Source organism: Eleutherodactylus coqui, chromosome 6 (genome assembly GCF_035609145.1).
Source record: "Eleutherodactylus coqui strain aEleCoq1 chromosome 6, aEleCoq1.hap1, whole genome shotgun sequence".
NCBI classification, from domain to species: domain Eukaryota; kingdom Metazoa; phylum Chordata; class Amphibia; order Anura; family Eleutherodactylidae; genus Eleutherodactylus; species Eleutherodactylus coqui.
Window position 1 is genome coordinate 89,427,476 of NC_089842.1, and position 17,101 is coordinate 89,444,576.

General features: G+C 41.5%; 1 protein-coding gene across 1 annotated transcript; it reads right to left on the minus strand.

The window, feature by feature from the left end:
- Positions 1-4,556: 4,556 nt before the first annotated feature.
- LOC136632348 (cornifelin homolog) lies at positions 4,557-14,123 on the minus strand. The gene is made up of 4 exons (XM_066607153.1): positions 13,921-14,123; positions 12,155-12,266; positions 11,321-11,457; positions 4,557-5,222 (listed from the first exon to the last, which is right to left on the minus strand). Exons 2-4 carry the CDS (start codon positions 12,258-12,260, stop codon positions 5,133-5,135), a joined length of 333 nt encoding a protein of 110 aa, XP_066463250.1. The 5' UTR covers positions 12,261-12,266; positions 13,921-14,123; the 3' UTR covers positions 4,557-5,132.
- Positions 14,124-17,101: the final 2,978 nt, after the last annotated feature.

Here is a 17,101-nt window from a genome sequence, read left to right on the forward strand (position 1 = left end):
AGCAGTTATGTGACGGGCAACGCAGAGCCAGGAAAGAATTTTGCGCAAGCCTGCTGTAACACTTAGCTGGCTGCGTATGAATTAGGACAACTACCCCCAGCAGAGACGCAGTACACTCAGGACGGTCACAGGCAGCGCAAATAGATTTTTTTTTCCCACATTTTTTGGGAAAAGCCCACTGTCTATATAGACTGTATATGTCTTCTGTCCCTGCCTCACCACTAATGGCCCTGGACTATGTAAAATTACTGCAGACTGTTTCACTCTGGACAGGAATACAGCGGTGATGTGACGGGCAACGCAAAGCCAGGAAAGAATTTTGCGCAAGCCTGCTGTAACACTTAGCTGGCTGCGTATGAATTAGGACAACTACCCCCAACAGAGACGCAGTACACTCAGGACGGTCACAGGCAGCCCAAATAGATTTTTTTTCCCAATTTTTTTTGGAAAAGCCCACTGCCTATATAGACTGTATATGTCTTCTGTCCCTGCCTAACCACTACTGGCCCTGGACTATGTAAAATTACTGCAGACTGAGGACGCAATGCTCTGCACGGCCGATATACAAAAAAAAATGTGCAACACTGCAAAAAGCAGCCTCAACAGTACTGCACACGGTCAGATGTGGCCCTAAGAAGGACTGTTGGGGTTCTTGAAGCCTAAAATCACTCCTAACACTCTCCCTATAGCAGCTCCAGCATCAGCAGCACTTTCCCGGATCTATGTCAGAATGCATCTGTGGCGAGCCGCGGGAGGGGCCGATTTATATACTCGGGTGACACCTGATCTCACCAGCCACTCACTGCAGGGGGGTGGTATAGGGCTTGAACGTCGCAGGGGGAAGTTGTAATGCCCTCCCTGTCTTTCTATTGGCCAGAAAAGCACACTAACGTCTCAGAGACAAGAGTGAAAGTAACTCGAACATCGCGTGGTGCTCGTTTCGAATAACGAGCATCTCGAACACGCTAATACTCGAACGAGTATCAAGCTCGGACGAGTACGTTCGCCCATCTCTACTTACCAAATCTACTCTTATAGTATAACGCAATTCATATCGCAAGATTATTCTCTCTGGTGGATACTAAACAGGATTCACCGGATATCAACCTAGAAAAAGTCCTACTTGGGCAGGACAAACAAATACTACTTTGGTCAAATGAGTTCTAAACTATGACGTTGAGCCCAGTCACAAAAGGCACTATTAAAGTGTTGAGGATGCTTTTTTCATCCCCACTTTTCAGCAGCTTTTTGCGAGAAGTGGCAGAAGTCCCCGGCATTCTATTCCATTACTTTCAATGGGATCGGCACAGCTGCTGATCCCATTGAAAGCACTGCTTTGGCAAGCCCCGTGAAATGATTATCGGGGAAGGGCTTGAAATATAAGCCCTTCCCCAATAATCATCAATAAGTGTGAAATTTTTTTTTTTTAAATTATACTCACCTTTCCTGCTCTCAACCGCGTCCTCCTGCTGGCTCCCCGGCACTGCTACTGAGCTCTTTGAGCAGTCGGGGATTTAAAAATCCCCGCCTCCTGAAAGGGCTGTGCAGATTGGCTGAGGGCTCAGCCAATAGCAGCTACTGCTTAGCTATTGGCTGAGTACTCAGCCAATCACACATAGCCCTTAGCTATTCATTCATAAATCCCCGACTGCTGAAAGAGCTCAGTAGCAGTGCCGGGAAGCCAGCAGGAGGACGCGGCTGAGAGCAGGAGAGGTGAGTATAATTTTTGAAAAAAAAATTTCACACTTATTGATGATTATTGGGGAAGGGCTTATATTTCAAGCCCTTCCCCGATAATCATTCCGCAGGGCTTGCTGATCCCACTGAAAGCAATAGAATAGAATGCCGCGGACTTCTGCCACAGCTGTGACAGCTGTGGCAGAGGATTCTTTCATCCCCGCGGTCCCCACGGGGATGAAGGAAACTCCTGCCACAGCTGTCACAGCTGTGGCAGAAGTCCGCGGCATTCTATTCTATTGCTTTCAATGGGGCTAGCGCTGCTTTCGCTAGCCCCATTGAAAGCACTTGCGATATGCCGGTTCTATACCGGCCTCTTTCTTGCGCTGCGATGCAAGATTTTTCTCGTGCTCTCGCAGCGCAAGAAAGAAAATATCGCCAGTGGGTGGGAGCCTTTAAGGGGTTAAATACTTCTGTTTAAATATCATTCATATAGAATTTGTCTTGAGCACCAAAGAAGAATTTTGTCCAAATCGTTCTTCTGGGATAATAGAATAACCCATATTGATGCCACCCTTATGATGTCCTACATGGAAAATGTCCATCTGGTTAGCGTTGAGGAGCAATGCTGCTATGAGACGAACATTAGGGAGTTGTTATATACGCGCTTGTTTCCTTAGTAGCTTGTAAAAAGCATGATTGATTCAATGAACATTTTTGTAAAATTTTTAATTAGAATATTTTACACAGTGCAAAGACATAAAGATCTTAAATACAAACGGAGTAGCAAAATGGAAATGTTAACATTATACACAGGAATGGGCAAATTTTACTGCACCCTGCAGCAATGATCTCCAATTTGTTGCTTTCCGGCTATTGTGAAGCAGCATGCCCGGACAGACGGATTCTAGGAGCTGCAGCTTCACAACATCCAGAGATCCACAGGTTAGGGTGCTTCTACACAGGACCATATGTCGGGAGTAGTTGCCCAACCGGTCGTCCCAGCAATAATCATGCACAGGAACAATCGTCGCTGACTGAATGGAGGCAAACTGGCCGGGGATCGTTTTGGGCCGCCTGCCTCCATTCACTGGAAGTAGGCAGTCATTCATAAGTGAAGGATGGCCTGTTTACACTGAACAGTATATCCTTCCGTTTGCTGCATGCAGAAACTCAATGATGAACGAGAAGTGAAAGACTTTCCGTTTGTCGTTCAGTTGGGGCGTGCGTTTATACTGAACGATTATTGCTGGATTGTGGAATTATGAATGATAATCGTTCCGCTTAAAAGCAACTTGAGAGTTGATTGCGCTACAAGAGAATGTCACAAATTACATTGAGAGATACCAGAAGTTAAGGAAACTTTCTAAATATTTGAATAATTGTCATTAGAGTAATGAGTAAATGTGTAGGGGCTTCTTGAGTAATGTATAGAATGTATATACCGTGTTTCCCCGAAAATAAGGCACCCCCAAAAATAAGACACATTAAGAAATTTGCAGAAATTGCTAATATAAGGCACACCCCGATATTAAGGCATACTAAAGTGTGCAGGCAAGTCAAGAGGCCTGTCCCCTGCTGCCATCCCCGTTGTCTCCTACCTCCTCCTGTGCTGTACGAGTGTGCTGTTGTAAGCTCTTTCTGCTGGCTGGAAAACTCCATACTGTCGTTCTGTTGCTGCTGCACACGTCTGCTGTGATGAGCTTCCCCTGTTGGCCGGAAGCTGCAATACCATCCCTGCTTACAAGTGGTACAGGAACTTCTGTCTGCAGGTACGTTACTTTTTTTTATGGCTCTGTGTGTGAGTCAGGCAACCATATGTGTGATTCTTAAGGCTGGGTTCTCACAGAGTGTATTTCCAGCCTTAGGGCCCGTTCAGACGAGCGTGTTTATACGCACGCACAAAAACACACTTGTATTTACAACACTGCATTCCCTATGGTGTGTGCACATGTCCGTACTTTGCAGGTGCGTGCCTGCAAAGATAGGACATGCGTGCACCATAGGGAATGCACGCATTGTTTTCAATGGAGCCGCGGCTGCTGCCGGCGGCTCCATTGAAAACAATGACCTGCTGGCTCCCTGCATTACTTTTCAGGGAAGAACTTTACATATAAGACCTTCCCTGAAAGATAAAGATTTTAGTGTAAAAAAAAAAATAAAAATGCAGCCATTCTCTTCAATGGAGCCGCTCCTGCTGCCGGCGGCTCCATTGAAGACAACGGTCTGTGGCACACCTGAATTGTTTTTCAGGGAAGGGCTTTACATATAAGCCGTTCCCTGGAAATCAATTAAAAGTGATTTAAAAAACAAAAAAAATAGATACTCACCTCCCTTCAGCTGCCGGGGCACAGCCGCGTCCCCTGCACTGTGTTGCTGAACAGCCGATCTAGATCAGCAGTTCAGCACCACAGTGCAGGGGACAGCAGGGATCAGCTGTTCAGCAACACAGTGCAGGGGACAGCAGGAGAAGACGCTACTGTGCCCCGGCAGCTGAAGGGAGGTGAGTATCTATTTTTTTTTTGCTTTTTAAATCACTTTTAATTGATTTCCAGGGAACGGCTTATGTAAAGCCCTTCCCTGGAAAAGAATGCAGGGGAGCGGCTTAGCATTGTTTTCAATGGAGCCGCCGGCAGCAGCCGCGGCTCCATTGACAACAAGCACGCAGCTGTGTTCACGCGTGCTTTTGCTCGTACCTAGGTGTGGACGTATGTACGCACCTAAGTACGCACCAAAACACGCTCGTCTGAACGAGCCCTTAGGGGGTGAGCATTACAGTCTCCAGACAGTGTGTGGGAGCCAGGTAAACAGTGTGTCATTTTGATTCAATAGAGGGTGTCTGCTTTTTTGCTGAAGAGTCTAAAGTACAAGAAATAAACAATGTTGCTACCGTATATTTTTACTGTTCCGTTGAGTACAAGAAAGGAATCGTGGAAAATTCTTGGGGCACAAACCTTCCTGCTTTGGCCCGAAGATTTTACAAGAAATGGAGTGTCAAGAAATTCAGCAGGAGATTCCGGGTTCAGATGTTTATGATGATGTGCCAGAAAATGATGACATGACTGTCATTGAGTAATTTTTGCTTTGTTTTCACAGTTTGTCTAGCTATATTGGTTTGTGGTGACAACTACGGTACTGTGCAGTATATACAGTAATAAATGTTCATTTTTTTTGTTAAACAATAAATGTGAATTCTTCATTGAAAAATAAGACACCCCCTGAAAATAAGACATAGCGCATATTTGGGAGCAAGAATTAATATAAGACGTGTCTTATTTTCGGGGAAACAGGGTAGTAAAATGCTTCTTTCTTCCATATGGGAGATTATGTAAAAGATGAAATGGTCAGAAGTCACATCACTCCAACTCCAACCAGAGACGATATCACAGCACTCTGTCATAACAGTCCATTGACACCCAGCATATCTTCAAAGGTAAAACCTTTATAGGGTACTATCAATTCCTGGCTTTCAACTCACGGGCCATCTGACAGAGGGTACATTGGCTGCAGAATGCGAGGCATACCCAATCGTCACAGATACTTCCCTGTAATACAAAATATAAGAGACACATTAGAAAGGTAAACGGAATCCATGATGAGTATTAACCCTGCTGCTCCTGGGCTTTAAACCCGCATTATCGTAAGCATACAGCGTGGGTTTAAAGCTCCTGCTCATCCAATCTCTTGACAGATGAGCTTGTGCTGTTATGGCTGGGAGTGGAGAAACCACTTTTCCTTACCGTTTAACCCCTTACATGCCACGATCAATAGGGGCTTCCCCTGTCACACATCAGCACTTTGCAATTCGATCACAAGGTACTAATGGGTTGCCTTGTCTGCCATGTTACTCAGTCTATTACACCCTGTCTCCAGCAGAGTCTAATAGGCTGATATCATATGCATAGTATACTGCATTACAGAAGAAAGGTTGCATTTACAATTATTTTGCATAAACTACTACTTGGTACTAATGCCTATTAGTTCCAAATAGTAGCTTGTGAGCCACTGGGAGCTGTAGTCAGGGAACCACAGACCACCCGATGTTTCTTGATTACATTCCTTTTGTTCTGATACAATGTTATCAGCTGTTATCAGCTCCCCCACCTCCCGTAATCAGAGCACAGCATGCAATCCTGCTTCTTAGCTGTTCTGCCAAACTATGGTTTTCAAGCCGAACTCAAGACCGTCATTCCGCAGAAAACTGAAAGATGGGCACATTTAGACACAACGATTATCGCTCAAAAAACGACTCTGAGTGAATTGTGAGCGATAATCATTGTGTCTAAATGGACCTTAATTCAGTGCACTATGCTAGTGATCGAATAATTGCCTTCAGGGACTTAAAATGGTGTTAAAAAAGTTCAATAAAGCTAAGTAAAAAATAAAAAATCCACTGTAAAATTTAAAAAAGAAAACATTCCTTTGCAGAATACTTTTTAAATTATAATGCCAATAAATATACACATAATAGGTATCACAGCACTTGTGATGGTCCGAGCAATTAAAATACTTAGTTATTTATCCCACATGGTGAACGAGGTGAAAAATCATTTTTAAAAATGTCAGAATTGCTATTTTTCATGTGTCTGCCTCACAAAAAATATATAAGCTTTGTAAGACAACAGGTCCAATTACATTTTTAGTGGTTTTTCTGGTCTGTAAACAGATAAACTAGGCAGGTCGCTTCTGAGTTTAATGCATGGCTACTAGAGTTGAGCGAACGTACTCTGCCGAGCTTGATGCTCGTTCGAGTATTAGCCTACTCGATAGTGCTTGTTACTCTAATGAGTATCAGGCCGTGTTCGACCCCGCCCCAGTTTTTGGCTCCTCTCCGCTGTGATGTGCTAGTTTTGGCCCCTCCCCGCCGCGACACAGTGCGCGCGTCAATGGCAAATTTTTTGGCTGACAGGCAGGCAGGGGGAGAGAGAGGGAGAGAGAGAGAGAGAGAGAAGGAGAGAGAGAAGGAGAGAGAGAACACACGAATCAAGAAAAAAAAAAAAGCTCGGGACCTGGCGTCCTACATACAAAAATGCTTGAGTCTCCCATTGTAGTCAATGGGGTTTGTTACTTGAGTAGAGCTCTCGAATTTTACGAAAGGCTCGACTTGAATAACGCGGACCCGAGCATTTGGGTGCTCTCTCATCTCTAATGGCTACAACAGTGGTGTAAAACTGAAAGTTTGGGATTTGTTAGACATGATGTTGATAGGTGGTCTAAGATGGAGTTGTTTAAAAGAATTGTTTTGCATCCTTCAAACAAAGGTAGAGAAGTACTTGGTGACAATTTCAGAATTTTTTTACAGACATATAAACTAGATGAAAGGAGTAGAAATTTAATTTATAAGGATGATTTCTGTTCCCAAACAGTTAGGTTTAAGTGGTGTATTGGTAACTTCCAAAGTATGGTGGTTAATATTGGTGATGAAATTAATGTAGTTGCTGATAAAACAAATAGTATTGTTCTCCACATAATATGTACTAATGCTCGAAGCTTGGGAAACAACTCAATGAGATAACGGCTATGATATCCAGGGTTAATTTTAGACCTAGTTGCCATAACAGAGACATGGCTCAAGGATTCTAATCACTGGGAAATAGCTATTCCTTGGTACACATTGTACAGAAAAGGTAGAGTATAAAGAAGGAGTAGCCATTTATGTCAAGGGTAATCTTAAGTCAACGGTGATTCAAAAAACACATGAAGATCTAAAAACTCCCTGGGTTTACATGCAAACTAAATAGGGAACTATGATTAGTATTGGTGATATATATATATATATATATATATATATATATATATACTTGTTGGTTGATATAATTACTCAAATGACAATAATGGGTGACTTCAACATGCCTGATGTAGATTGGAGTATCCCTACTGCATTGACGAGTAGGAGCAGAAATTTGAAAGATGCACCTAAAGAAGCATCTCCTATAACAGCTTGTTAAGTCATCAACCAGAGAAGATAACATTCTAGATTTAGTATTTACTAATAGGGATTTGGTGTCTGAGGTTAAGGTGGAAGAAAATTTAGGTTCTGGTAACCACCAATGTTTATGGTTTGACATAAGAACAGACTTTGCGTAATCCTTCACTACAACCAATGTATTACATTTTAGAAAAACTAATTTCAAGGATTATGGGCGAGTTTTAAAAAAATTAATTTTCAGGGTGGAATAGGACAATTGGAGTGTATGTCTAGTGGACATTATTAAAAATAGCCATCCTAAAGGCAACTAAACTTTGTCAAACTAGAAAAAGGAAAAGTGAACCACTATAGTTCACTATAGTAATATGGTAAAAGAAAAAATGTCTGCCTGTAGGAGGTTTAAAGAAACTGGAAGTGTAACTGATAGAGAATGGTATAAAATTGTACAGAAAGAGGCAAAACATTATTAATTCTGCTAAAGCACAAAAGAAGGAAGAAATGGCCAAATCCATCACGGGGGGGAATAAAACCTTTTTCAGGTATATTTCAGACAGAAGAAAAACTGTGGAATTACAAAAATTAAAAATGGGGATAATAACTATATTAAGGGAGATAATACCATTGCTAACCATATGAATAGCTACTTTTGTTCAGTTTTTTTCAGAAACTGGTTTTCAGAGTGATAATATGTTTAGGCCTGGTAGTACCTCTGGTTGTAAGGGCTCAGTTCTAGTGTTTTGGGAGGCTGATGTTGTAAGTGAACTTACACGTTTAAAGTTGAATAATGCGATGGATCTAAATGGCAACCACCCCAGAGTTCTTACAAAACTCCAGTTTGTGATTTCTGCACCTCCAACTAAGGCCCCATGTCCATGGGCAGAATTTAATTGCGGAATCCGCACGGACGATCCGCAGTCCAGTAGCCCATAGAGAAACATGGGCGTTCACAGCTGAATTAAAGCATGCAGATCTGTTTTGCGGCCCTTTTTGAAGTCAATGGAAGCCATCCAGCGGGCCATCCACAATTGACATTGTGGACAAGCCACGGACTCTGCGGGAAAGCAGGAGTTTGGAAAAAAAAACTCCTACTGCGCATGTGTGTCGGCATGCCTGCACATATCCACAGTGAAGAAAATAGAAAACTCACAGAAGATCCCGATGGGTAATCAGTGTCCTCGACCGCGGGCAGGGTCAGATTCCACTGCGGCCTCCCCCAATGCGGAATCCAATCCACCCATGGACCTAAGGCCCTATTTGTTTACTCAGTGCCTTTTACAGCTAATGTTCCTGATGATTAGAGAATGGCCAGAGTTGTACCCATCTCTTTTACAGGTAAGGGTTGAGTGTTTGCAGATAGCACAAAAATGTACAATAGGGTTGATACTCCTGGTGGTGTATTAAACATGGAGAAAGATTTAGCTTTATGGGATAAATGGTAAAAACAAAGGTAACTGGAGTTCGGTGTTAATCCTCAGAGTATCCTATATCGGGTCTTCTCTTTTATTTGGACTCTAGAAGAGAAAGATTTAGGGGGTTCTGATTTCTGACCACCTCAAATTGAGTCCACAGTGCAGTCAAGCAGCAAAGAAAGCAAGTGGTATGTTCGACTGCATACCTAGAGGCATGACCAGTAGAAAGATGAAGATTGTGATCCCACTGTATAGAGCTCTAGTGAGAGCACATCTGAAATACTACTGTGCTCAGTTCCGGTGATATCATCTACAGAAAAACATTGACAAAATAGAGTCTAATAATGGGCTACAAAAATGGTGGAAGGTCTCAAAAATAAAACTTATCAGAAAAGACTTGAATGACTTATTTTTGAAAGAGTGGAGGAATGTAGGAAAGAAGGGGCATGATCAAAACTTTTTAAAAACTGTTAAATATGTTAAAGGTATAAATTAGTTTCAGGAGGGAAGTGCTTAGTTTAGAAAACTGAACACTAGAACAAAGGAGCACAATCTGAGATTACTTGGGGGAAAAATCTGAAGCAATGTCAGAAAATATTTTTTAACTGAAAGAGTAGTAGATGCTTGGAACAAACATCCAGCAGACGTGTTTGGAATAACAACAATAAATGAATTCAAACTGCCTGGGATGAGCCTAGATCTGTCCTAAGAGAGAACTAGGAAGGAAATAATATAAGGGCTGACAAGATGGACCCTGTGGACTTTTTCTGCTGTCAAAGTTATGTTTCTAAAAAGTGATTAAAGAGTCGCATGTACCCCAATATAGTATCAGTAAAAACAACTCCTCCTGCAAAAAACAAGACATCACATAGCTTTGTAGGAGGAAATATACAAAAGCTATGGGTCTTGGAATGCAGCAATGCAAATTCAATTTATTTTATTGTATAAAGCATTAAAGCATTTAAAAAAAACTACATAAATTTAGTATCACTGCAATCATATTGACCTGCAGTACGAAGATAAAAGGTTATTTATTAGAGATGAGCGAGTATATTCGCTAAAGGCAATTGCTCGAGTGAGCATTGCCTTTAGCGAGTACCTGCCCGCTCGAGACGGAAGGTTCGGGTGCCGGCAGCTGGCAGGGAGCTGCGAGGGAGAGCGGGGCGGAATGGAGGGGAGATCTCTCTCTCCCTCTCTCCCTCCCGCTCCCTCCTGCTGACTGCCGCTACTCACCGCTCCCCCACGCCGGCACCTGAACCTTCCGTCTCGAGCGGGGAGATACTCGCTAAAGGCAATGCTCGCTTGAGCAATTGCCTTTAGCGAGTATACTCGCTCATCTCTATTATTTATGCCACAGAATAAATGCTGTAAAATAAAAATAAACAAAAAATTAAAATTGTAGAATTGCTGTTTTTTTTTTGCTACACCTGCCTCCCAAAAAGCGGATTAAAAAGTGATCAAAAAGCCACCTGTGGTCAATCGAAAATGGTAGTAGTAAAAATACAGGTCATCTCGCAAAAAATAAGTCCTTATACAACTCTGTTGATGAAAAACTATTAATGTTCTGGGTCTTGTAATGCTGCGACTGAAAAACAATTCTATTTTTAAAGTATTTTTAGCGTGCAAAAGTAGTAACACACAAAAAAACGATATAAACTTGGTATCACCGTTATCCTGCTGATCCAGAGAATAAGATTGTCACTTTTTTTATCGCACAGTGAATGCCAATTAAAATAAACCCAAAAAGCAGTATTTTATTGTATTTTTTTACATCCCTCCAAAAGTTTTACAACACATTACACATTCCCCAAAGTGGTGCAATTAAAAAAAATACAACTTGTCCAACTAAAAAAACAAGATTTCACATAAATTAACTATGTCAAGCAAAAAATAAAGTTTAAAAAAAAAAAATAGCTTGGTCATGAAGGTGCAAAATCGGCTAGTCACTAAGGGGTTAAAGGATTTGGCACACAAAAAGGCAGATTACATGTTGACATGTTGCAGATTTTGCTCCGGGATGTGCTGCGGAATTCACTATGAAATCCAGGGTGAAAATCCACAGCATAAATTGACATAATTCAGATTTAAAATCTGCATAACAAGTCATTAAAAAAAAAAGTATGTTGAGGAGAATTTGTAAAATATTATCCACTTTTCTGCTGTTGTTAATGTTGCAAATTTTTCACCTGTAATTCCGCCATAAAAATTCCAAAACCTGTCCACCACGTTTGACCGTACCCTTAAGACTTGGATCGATCCCACAGATATGACAGCCACTTAAGATACTTTTCTAAATAAAACTTACCGGGATGCCATATCTTTCCCTGATGCCTGTCCGCATGGCAACCAAAGTACCTGGTAGGCATGGCAAGCAGCAGCACTCTCCAAAGTCTGAGGCCACTCTACATACCAGAATGCAAGGAACAAATGTCCCACAAAGACCTAAACAAAAGGAACAACCGAATGGGTTAAATACGATATATGTGACTGCTTATAGCAGAATATAAGATATATGAGGCATCGCGTTTGTTGAGAACTCCCAACTACATCTTGGGCTTCTTGGAACAAACAGCGAGTTCATATTTTAGTAATGTTTGTATTGTTTCAATGCCTCTTCTTGAAACATTTAACAATAGGAATATGCAGAGGCGTAACTTGAAGCTCCCGGGCCCCGATGCAAAACTTGTAATAGGGCCTTCAACTATAATGCTTTACTCATAGTACTGGGCTCCCTATATGGAGAGGAGAGACCTTATGGGCCCCCTAAGGCTCCAGGGCCCAGGTGCAACCGCATCCCCTGCATCCTCTATAGTTACGCCCCTGGTAATATTTAGTTGTGCTCCAAAGATGACGTATGGCAGATGAAGCCTTATATATACGTCTCCTCTTGTAAATGTGGTGATGTACGTAAGTATGTAATAATAATCTTTGCATAGCATCAACTTATTCAGCAGTGCTTTCAAGGTACATGAGTATGTAGCTCCTACTTGATATAGATTAACACTATGGGCTGTCTATATCCATTATTAACCAGCCTACCTCCGTACGTCTACATTTATTTGCTTTAGTGACTTGCCTACATTTTTAGCTCTCAAAAGAAAAAAAGAACTTTTTTGAACATCCACCCATGAGGACTTACAGATTCCCATGTCCTCACAGCAGTCCATGACGTTAGAGCTCCACTCACTGCTACTGACGCCATACCCTTGCATGGCTTGGGGTTGAACAGTGACTGGATAAGACATTGTGATCTGGAAGACAAGAATATACAGTAATTACATTGACAGAATTAACTTTCGACAATGAGAAGTGTTGTACAAACCACAACCAACCACATCCACCCCGCCCCAGTCTAAGATTAGGGGTTTTGGTGCTATTAATGATGCGATTGTACTGCAGACCACCTCTCTTTCTTTGTACCCCACAGGTTGACAGATTTCCTAGATTCATGATTACAGAGTTACAAAGTACGAAGGAAACCAAAGAAGGCTCACACACATGGGTGTATGTTCCCTGCATATTACATGCATAATATACACAGTTAACAGCAAACACACATGTAACATGTATTTGCTACGTATGTTAAATTCCCACTGCCTACACTGGTGCATATTACCCATGTAATATGCACCAAAATAGTACATGCTGCGTTTTTTTTTTGCGACCGTCATACACTTGTGTGAGTGAGTCGAAAATCTATCACATATTACTGCATTACATGGAGGGATTGGTCGAAAGTTGCAAGCTGCACTGAACTGTTTGCTTATTAACTCCCCGCTATGGTAAATACTGTACTGGCAATGACCCGGTAAATAAGGGAGTGAACATAAATGGAGTCAAATGCAAATAACTTATTTTCCAAAAGCATTTGAAGGTGAAGTTAACCCCCTCAGGACTGGACTGGAGTACAGACATACAAAAATTGGAACAGATGGTCCTATATAAACATTTTAGATGTTGTAAATTGATTATTATTAAGATATCTGTATTTTTTTTGACATTACTGACAGTTTCTTATTGAATATCGTGGAAATGTTTCAATTAATTAATTAATTAATTAATTAATTAAAAACGCTCATCAGTATAGAAACACAACACCCATGTAAGGTTCGTCTCAGGTGGGTGTCATGGGTTCCTTTTAGAAGTTACGTCGCTCTACTGGATCCTTCGTACAACACATCCAACAATGCCCAATTCACCCCTTTGATTTACAGTGGGCTTCATCTGGGAATTCCGTCAGGTTAGCCGGCAATGTGACAGGAAAAATTAACTTTTTTTCTCCAGCGAACAATGATCTGAATATGCTGGCTTTGATTTGGATTGTTCTATATGTAGTGATAATCATAGAAAATACAAGACTCATTGTAAGATCTTTACAAACACAATGTCTCCCTATGTATATGCAGCCTACTTATGACTCTACACCCAACAGCAGGACACGATCAGCAGGGACTAAGAAAACTATGAGCAATGTAATCCGACCATAAACATTACTAAGCCGGCTCTGGCATCTTAGCGCTATTATTTTTCTACAGTATGGCCTGGACGCTGGTGCAAAGGAATATTGGAACAGTTGCTGATTGCAACCAATCAGGTTGCAGCTTTCATAGTAAAAAATGGAGCTGCAACCTGATTGGTTTCTGTTGGCAACTGCTCCATTTCATAAATCAGCCCCCAAATCTCCAAACGATTAGCAAAATGTCACAATTCCTGATCCGGAGTCTTTATCCAAGGGTCCATTTATAGCAATTGCCCATGTGTAGGATTCCAAGGGATCAGAATATATAGAAAAACGGAAGATAATTCTCAGCTCAAAAAGTGCACTTCTGTAAGGAGTCTCATCCAATGTAAAAGTGAAGCCTGGAGCACACGCATAGGACAGTGGTCTGAAGAGCTGACACTTACTTGATCCGCAGAGTTGTCCAGGTGAGGATGTTCTGTGAGCTGTGGCAATTCAGGTCAGCTTTTGCTATTTATACAGAATGTGAACACTAACAGGGAGGGCGCAAGTAAAATGTGACATCACCGCCACCTCCCTCACTAATTCCCAAGGTACTTTTTGTTGTATTCCTTCTACCTCAACTGTCGCCGCTCCTATATCCCTACGTTCACCTTTCCTTATCCACCCCACCATCTACCCCTTCCTCTCTACTGGTTCTTTGTGATGCTGAACCTGTTACTTCTGGCATAAGTTGACAAGGGAAACTTGATTTTCTACTTTGAAAGTCAAATGGAAACTAATGCAGATTTGTATCCTAATAGATTTCTAAGTGAAGCTTTATGGAAAGCGTTACCGATTTTCTATATATTCATATACATATTCGCAGAGGTGCTGCTGGCAGGCAATGTGGACAGCAGGAGGTGCAGTAACATCAGGGTATTTAGATACAGAGCTAAAGGGGCAAACTGAATTATTGCCCCCAGGTAAAGGAAAGGGTAGCCGTGTCCCTGATGTTTTCTACATTCGTTGGGAAGCTTTCACGCGGTCCAGACCCCATGTATGCAGAGAATTCAAGGGCTTTTCCAACTAAAAAACCCCACAGTACTCCTCTTCCGCTGCTGGACTGCTCCCGTCTTCTGTTTGCTTTGGGCTGTAGTGGTCACAAGGCTGTTTACCCATGTGACCGCTGCAAGCAATAGAAGACCTGATGGGGACGTCACTGATAACATTCTGTAAACCTGCTGGGACTTCTATATTAGAAGCCCACGTGACAGATTTATTAGAGGTCACTGGATCTTCTGACCAGTCTGTCAAATGCTGGGGTGCTGGACTGACGAAAACCAGTTCCAAGGGGAATATATTGATTTTATATAGTTTTGGAGATATGGGCCCAAAACTCTACAAAAAACCAACTTGGAAAACCCCTTTAAACAGACTCTCTCACCATGTTTTTGCGTCCTTCACTGAGAGCACCATAAGGCACTGCCAGTTATACTGGTTACAGGGATGTGTCTGCTGTGTAGATCTGTACAGTAGTTTTTGAGTAACAGTCTGTGAGAGAGGGCGGCATGGCGAGCAGTCTGTGAGATTACTTATTTAGAAGTTAAAGCTGGTTAGCATTATTAAAAGGGACAGCAGGAGGTTTGTGAATAGTGTGGGGATGTGGTGTGTGGTAGGAAAGCATGGAGCCAAAGATGTCTGTGTTGCAAATTCTGTAGAGATGATTGGTGGCTGAAAAAAGTCGTCATTGCAGTCTGGGCCAGGTGGAGGTGAAAATCAAAAGGGAATGATATCAATCAAATACACCATCGCCTGTGATCACTGGAGGTAGCTGCACTGCAATTGCTAATACTGTGTAGAACTAGTATCTGACCATTATATGTTAAGTTCAATATTAGAAGTACACTAGAGCCAAGCTACTGTATCTGAGCCTAACATAGTATAAAGGTTTATCTTATGTTGTCTTCAATGTATATATACAGTATATTTTTCGAGGCTTGTGATGCATTGATGAATCGCTTAAAAGGTCAGCTAATGATGCTGCTAGAAGTGATAGGCAAAATTGTGTGGGGCTCCATGAATCTTTTGCTAAGCCCCTGCAAAGAACCCCTTTAAGTATAATTAAAGATTCCCCTATAATTAATCATTAATAATATGTTTTTGCCTTTGTTTCCATGCACTAAACTTACTAGATAGTAACCAAATATACACAAGACGTTGCCTAGCAAAAAACACCGCAATGAGCCACTAAGCAGTATCTGTATGTTCCTATACCATTGACGATGAATATTAATAATGCTCCAGCCATACTTTGCCCCATGTAATGCTAATTTTAGGCTGGCCACCATTCGGGAGAACTAAACTGATTTTTTGACTGCTGCGCTTGGATCATCATTTAAAACGATTTTATATGAAAATCATTCAAGAGACTCTGTCACCATCTTTTTGCACCGCTCTCTGAGGGCCGTATAAGGTAGTGACAGTCACAAAATTGTTGTTTGTTCTAGGTACCACGTTGTATACTGAACACATGAGTGTAGTTTGTTTCCAACTCTAGATGGTAATGTGTTGATAATAGTCCCCCAGAGAGTGAAAAGTTGCCTAACTGTCTGTTCCTTATGTAAGGTTGCCTGTATTCAGTCCATTCTAAATATATAGGACAGCTGTGTGAGAAATAAGCACCAAGTGATTGAGTTTGGTGTGAGCCATTCCTGCAAAACTGCCTTACAAGTGGCAACTGAAATGAGATACAGTTGTTGTTCTGTTGATGTTAGTTGTATGGTAGCTGCTAATCAGCCAAATATGGCCCAATCTAGGAAACCTAGGATGCCATTATCAGACAGATTTGGAAATGATCTCAGCTATTATGCAACCTCTTTGTTGGAGAGAGAATAATCCATGTTGGAGTGCAATTGATTGTGAAGAGATATTTTACAAAGAGAGGGTTGTAAAGTAGTTAAAACGTAAGTCAGGGGGTCTGGAATATTCTAGGTGGTCAAGATCCTTAGTACTGAAGTTGAGTATCTGACCGCTTGCATGTAATGGAAGAAACTGCAGTTAGATCTCTGAGAATGTTAATATATGCACATTGTTCTTAGTGAATATGTCTCCCACCGTGATAAAACCTACGTATTGTCTTCCACTGTTGACATTTATCTTAAACGCTTCCGTTTTGGAAATATAGTTTGCCTAAGAATGGTAATAGTTTAGAGTAGTGAGGGAGGTGTCTTAGTGATTTTCTAGTCTGCTGCCCTGCCTTGTTCCTTTGCTCTTCCAGCAAAGGGGTGATTGGGGTATGCAGTAAATATAATGAGTATGGCTCTGCAAAGTGGACATCAATTCAGCTATGTGTGTAAAAGCCTATTTACACGCAACAATTATCGCTCAAAGCCATTGTTTGAGCGATAATCGTTGTGTGTAAATGCTCCCATCTTTCACTTTTTAAGTAGTCACTGAAGCGGAAAAGCCCCAGGAGGGGAATTAAGTAATCACTGGGTGGGACTCCAAAAACGTAACCTTTATTGATCTATTTAATGATTAAAAGGTCCTATATTTGGGACCAACATGAAAAGACCACAAACAAATATACTTCTCAAATTTAGGCTACAAGCTAGTATTGAAGTAATGTCCAAAAATACACAATGG

Excerpts from the sequence above, each read along its gene's own strand:
- LOC136632348 (XM_066607153.1), bottom strand. The coding sequence starts at position 12,260 with ATGTCTTATCCAGTCACTGTTCAACCCCAAGCCATGCAAGGGTATGGC. Across the intron at positions 11,458-12,154 it reads CTGTGAGGACATGGGAATCT|GTCTTTGTGGGACATTTGTT; the intron begins GTAAGTCCTCAT and ends CCTTTTGTTTAG. Across the intron at positions 5,223-11,320 it reads GGGAAAGATATGGCATCCCG|GGAAGTATCTGTGACGATTG; the intron begins GTAAGTTTTATT and ends TTTGTATTACAG.